The following is a 5,554-nucleotide window of genomic DNA, read 5'->3' on the forward strand; positions in this document are numbered from 1 at the left end:
TTGGCTCCATGTGAGGTAACTTTGGGTCTATTTTGGTCACCTTGGTCCATCTGAGGTCACTTTGGCCCATCTCAGGTCACTTTGGTCCATCTAAGGTCACTTTGGTCCATCTGAGGTTCCTTTGGTCCCTTTGGGTGGACTTTTTGTCCATCTCAGGTCATTTTGCTCCATCTAAGGTCACTTTGGTTCCATTTTGGTCACTTTTTGTCCATCTCAGCTTACCTTGACCCTTTGGGATAGAATTTTGGGGACAACTGGAGAACTTTTCTTTGATCCTTTGGAGAAGACTTTTTTGGTGGGTCTTTTTTTGGGTCCATTTCTTGGAGGTTCCTCAAGCAAAGTAACCCCAGAGGAAAACAGCCACAGCCATGAGGACCAAGGCGTTGATGTCCACCACTCTCCTCCAGACCAGGTCCTCCTGGGGGAGGGATGGGGGGGTGGACACGCCCCCTGGGCCACCAGGCTCCACCCCCTGAGCAGATGGATCCACCTCCACATCTGGAAGAGGGAGGAGAAGGAGGAGGAGAAAGTTATGGAGGTCACCATGGGGTTGGGGGAGAGAACTTGAGCTCCGGAACATCTGGTTGGACCCAAAGATCTGAGAATTTCCATATTTGGGTCTTCAGAGATCTTGGAGCTCCAAGTTGAGGTTCCTCAAGGTCATCTGGACCTCTAAGAACTCCAACTTTGGGTCCTCCAGACATCTTGGAGCTCCCAGTTGAGGTTCCTCAAGGTCACCTGGACCTCTAGGAGTTCCAACTTTGGGTCCTCCAGACATCTTGGCCTCTAGGAGCTCAACATTGGGTCTTCCAGACAGCTTGGACCTCTAGGAGCTCCAACTTTGGGTCCTCCAGACATCTTGGACCTCTAGGACCTCCAACTTCGGGTCCTGCAGACATCTTGGACCTTGCAGTTGAAGTTCCTCAAGGTCACCTGGACCTCTAGGACCTCCACCTTTGGGCCCTCCAGACATCTTGGAGCTCCCGGTTGAGGTTCCTCAAGGTCAGCTGGACCTCGAGGACCTCCAACTTTGGGTCCTCCAGACATCTTGGACCTCCCAGTTGAGGTTCCTTAAGGTCACCTGGACCTCAAGGACCTCCAACTTTGGGTCCTCCAGACATCTTGGACCTTGCAGTTGAAGTTCCTCAAGGTCGCCTGGACCTCTAGGACCTCCAGGACCTCCAACTTTGGGTCCTTCAGACCTCTGACACCCCAAACATGGAGGTCCTGCTCACCCTGGAGTTGGATGTCTCCTATTCCAGCTTTGGGACTGTCCAGGTCAATCCTTGGCTCTTGACTATTCCGGAGACTATAGACCAACCTGTGGAGCTGGAGATGAACAGATGAAGGTCCACCAGGTCAACTGGAGGTCCCTCAAAACTTTTGGGTCCTCCTCTGGGGTCGTGGAGAACCTCAAATCCCATCTTGGAGCCAGCAAAACCACCTGGAACCCTCTGAGATCTTTCTATTGTCATGGCTTGGGTTGACCTGATCTCCAACTCACCTGGGACCACCTTGAGACCCTCTTGGCCACCCCAAACCCTCTGAGAACTTCCAAGCTCCTTGGACCTGCCTCCACTTGAGGTCCCTCGAGGTTCTCTGACCACTTGGGACCTCCCAAACTCTCTGGGACCTCTCAAACCCTCTGGGACCTCTCCCAGGGTCTCTCTCCTGCCATGGCTTGGGTAGACCTGAACTCCAACTCAACTGGAGATTCTTCTGGTCAACTGGGACCACCAAAAACCTCCTGGACCCACCAAGTTGGGGTTCCTCAAGGTTCTCTGGCCACCTGGGACCTCCCACACCCCATGGGAGCTCCCAAACCCCATGGGACCTCCCCCAAGGTCTCTCTACTGTCATGACTTGGGTAAACCTGATCTCCAACTCATCTAGGACCACCTTGAGACCCTCTTGGCCACCCCAAACCCTCTGAGAAGGTCCAAACTCACGTGGTGGCGTGGGATGGGTGGATAGCAGAGGGACACAGCCACGATGATGATGCTGGTGGCCAGGAAGAGGACAACAGCAAAGTGAAGGTAGTGGAGACCACAAACAAAGGATGGACAACGCCCTGGGACACCACAACTTCCAGTCCCCAAGGCAAATTCCGGGATCAACCTGGCCAAGCCCAAAACCAAACCTGCAATGAGACCCCAAAAGGCTCCCTGGGGTGGGAGGGGGTGGAGAAGGTGGGTTAGGTCCTTTCCTAAGTGGTGGACCTCACAATTCAAGATGGCCTCACTTGGGATGTTCTTCACAACTTGAGCTCTGCTAGATCCTTGGGATCTCCCAATATGGAGGTTCTTCAAGGTGACATGGAGACCTGAGGCTCATCTAGGTCTTCTCAGCTCCACCTGAACCCCCAAAACACCTTGAGGACCTCTCAAGTACTTCACACCTAGGCCCTATGGAGTCCATGGGGAGAGTTGATGTTCTTCACACCTTGGGCTCACCTGGGACACCCCAAGCTGAAGTTCCTCAAGGACCCATGGACACCTGAGGTTCACCTGGATCTTCTCAACCACATCTGAACCCCCAAAACACCTCGAGAACCTCCCGAAAATCAAGGACTTCACACCTAGTCCCTATGGAGTCCATGGGTTGATGTTCTTCACACCTGGAGCTCACCTGGACACTTGGGACCACCCAACTTGAGGTAGGTTCTACCCCTCCCTGTGTCCATCACACCTGTATCTCCTCAATATCTTGGACCTCCCCAGCATCTGGGACCTCCCCAGATGTGTCCTCCACCCCCCCAAGATGACTCACAGGCTCGTTGACCCTTGGGACAAACACAGCCAAGAAGAAGACAGCGGCCACTGGTGGGGCCAAGTAGCTGGCGATGGCCTGGATGTAGTCAAAGAGTTGTCCACCTCGAGCTGCTTCCACCACGGGAAGCCAAGCCAAGCTCAGTCCCACCATGGCCACAATCCACACCCTGGAGGAGAAGACAAACCACCTAAGGTCACCCCAAAACATCTTGGAGGGACCCTAAGATCGTTGAAGGTCACCGAGAAGTTGTGTCCAAAAAGGATCTTGAGATGGGTTGACCTGAGTTGAGGAGGTCAATAAGATATGGGAGAACATCAAGTTGAGGTTCCTCAAGGTTCTTTAGATATTATGGATGTTGTTGGACTTAGGAGTCAAGCCCAAACTCTTGGTGGAGCTCCAAAAATCAAGGACTTCACACCTAGTCCCTATGGAGTCCATGGGGAGAGCTGATGTTCTTCACACCTGGGGAACATCTAGGAGACCCCAAATTGAGGTCCCTCAAAGTGACATGGACACCTGAGGTTCACCTGGGTCTTCTCAGCTCCATGTTAACCCCCAAAACACCTCAAGGACCCTCCAAAAATCAAGGACTTCACACCTAGTCCCTATGGTGGCCATGTTTACAGTTGACGTTCTTCACACCTAGGACCCAAAAGGTTGAGGTCCCTCAACATCCCATGGACACTTGAGTCCCACCTGGGTCCTCTCAACCACATCTGAACCCCAAACCCCCTGAGGGACCCCCAAAAATCAAGGACTTCACACCTAGTCCCTATGGTGGCCATGTTTAGAGTTGATGTTCCTCACACCTGGGACCCCCCAAACTGAGGTCCCTCAAGGTCCTATGGACACCTGAGGTTCATCTGGGTCCTCCCAACCAAGTCTGAAACCCCAAAACCCCTGATGGACCCCCAAAAATCAAGGACTTCACATCTAGTCCCTCTGGCGGCAATGTTTAGAGTTGATGTTCCTCACACCTGGGGCTCACTTAGACCACCCAAATTGGGTTCCCCCGACCTCCCTGTTCCCCCCCCGTGTCCTCTCCATGACCTTCCAGCCATTAGCAGATGTTTTGGTCCTGCTCGAGGTCTCAACCTCTGGTAGACGTCAAGGGTGAAAAGGGCCCCAGAACTGGCAAAGATGGAGGCCAAGGAGGACATGAGAGCAGCAAGGACAACAGCCAACATCAACCCCCTCAGGCCTGGGGGGAGGGAGAGGGGAAAAAAGGGGTTAAAATGGGGGGTAAGAGAGGAGACAATAGGATTAAAAGGCCACTAATGGCATTAATTAGGAGGTGAATGGGATTAATAGGCCCAAAAAATGGCATTAATAGCCCCAATGTGGAACAGTAACAGGACACTAATAGGATTTATAGAGCACTAATAGGACTAATAGGCCACTAACAGCAGTAATTAGCAGGTCAAGAGGAGTAATAGGCCATTAATAGCGTTAATGAGTAGGTGAATGGGCTAAATAGGCCCCAAAAATGGCATTGATAGCCCAAAATCAGAACATTAATAGGTCACTAATAGGATTAATAGGCCACTAATAGGATTAATGGGCCCCAAAATGGCATTAATTGCCCCAAATCCATACATTAATAGGCCACGAATAGGATTAATAGGCCACTAATAGGATTAATAGGCCACTAATAGCATTAATTAGCGGGTCAGTAGGATTAATAGGCCTAAAAATGGCATTGATAGCCCCAAATCAGGATATTAATAGGCCACTAATAGGATTAATAGGTCCAAAAATGCCATTAATAGCCCCAAATCATCATATTAATAGGCCACTAATAGCATTAATAGGCCACTAATACCACTAATAACCCCCCAAACACCATTAATAACAACCCATAAAGAACATTTCTCCTAAGAGCATCTCAAGAAACCCCTAATTACCCCCCAATCACCTAGTATTACCCCTAATAATGTCCAAATCACCACTAATAGCCACTAATAACCCACTAATAACCCCTAATAATGCCCTAATTCCCCCCCCGGGACCCTACCTGGGGGGAGGAGGCCGAGGACGAGTCGAGGATAAGCCACATTGGAACATCCCACGGGAGATCCACAGGCTTGGGAACAGCCCTGAGGGTCAGCACAGCCCACGACCTCTGGGGGAGTGACAGAAGATGGCCGACCAAAATGACTCCCAGCTGGTCTAGGCACCCAATAGAGGCATCCAAGATGGCTGCCAACTGGTCTAGGCTCCCAAGATGGCCGACCAAGATGGGTCCCAACTAGTCTAGCCAAACAAGATGGCCAACCAAGATGGCTCTTAGTTGGTCTAGGCTCCCAAGACGGCCGACTAAGATGGGTCCCAGCTGGTCTAAGCACTCAATATGGGCGTCCAAGATGGGACCCAACTAGACTAGCCAACAAATATGGCTGACCAAGATGGCTGTCAATTGGTCTAGCCATCCAATATGGCAGTCCAAGATGGGTCCCAGCTGGTCTAGCCAAACAATACGCCTGTTCAAGGTGTCTCCCAGCTGGTCTAGCCACACAATAGGGTCGACCAAAATGGCGCCCATCAGGTCTAGCCATCCAATATGGCTGTCAAAGATGGCTCCTAGTTGGTCTCAATATGGCCATTCAAGGTGGCTGCCAGCTGGTCTTGCCACCCAATATTGGCGTCCAAGACGGCGCCCAACTGGTCTAGCCACCCAGTATGGCCATCCAGAATGGCTCACTATGTAATCAGCCAACATGGCTGCCCAATATGGCATGAGCATTCAAGATGGCTGGCCAAGATGGCGACAAACTTAGTGGCC

The 5,554-nt window shown here is 51.5% G+C and overlaps 1 protein-coding gene across 1 annotated transcript in view; it reads right to left on the bottom strand.

Moving 5' to 3' along the window:
- Positions 1 to 331: 331 nt before the first annotated feature.
- LOC103798256 (sodium/glucose cotransporter 2-like) overlaps positions 332 to 5,554 on the bottom strand; it is a gene marked incomplete at its 5' end in the record, with an annotated part of 5,790 nt that continues 567 nt past the window's right edge. The window contains 6 exons of the mRNA XM_009070507.1: positions 332 to 418; positions 1,219 to 1,329; positions 1,950 to 2,165; positions 2,770 to 2,938; positions 3,823 to 3,973; positions 4,787 to 4,894. Of these exons, the coding sequence (XP_009068755.1) occupies positions 332 to 418; positions 1,219 to 1,329; positions 1,950 to 2,165; positions 2,770 to 2,938; positions 3,823 to 3,973; positions 4,787 to 4,894 (842 nt within the window). The remainder of the gene's footprint in view (positions 419 to 1,218; positions 1,330 to 1,949; positions 2,166 to 2,769; positions 2,939 to 3,822; positions 3,974 to 4,786; positions 4,895 to 5,554) is intronic.

Source organism: Acanthisitta chloris, unplaced genomic scaffold (genome assembly GCF_000695815.1).
Source record: "Acanthisitta chloris isolate BGI_N310 unplaced genomic scaffold, ASM69581v1 scaffold11062, whole genome shotgun sequence".
NCBI lineage: Eukaryota > Metazoa > Chordata > Aves > Passeriformes > Acanthisittidae > Acanthisitta > Acanthisitta chloris.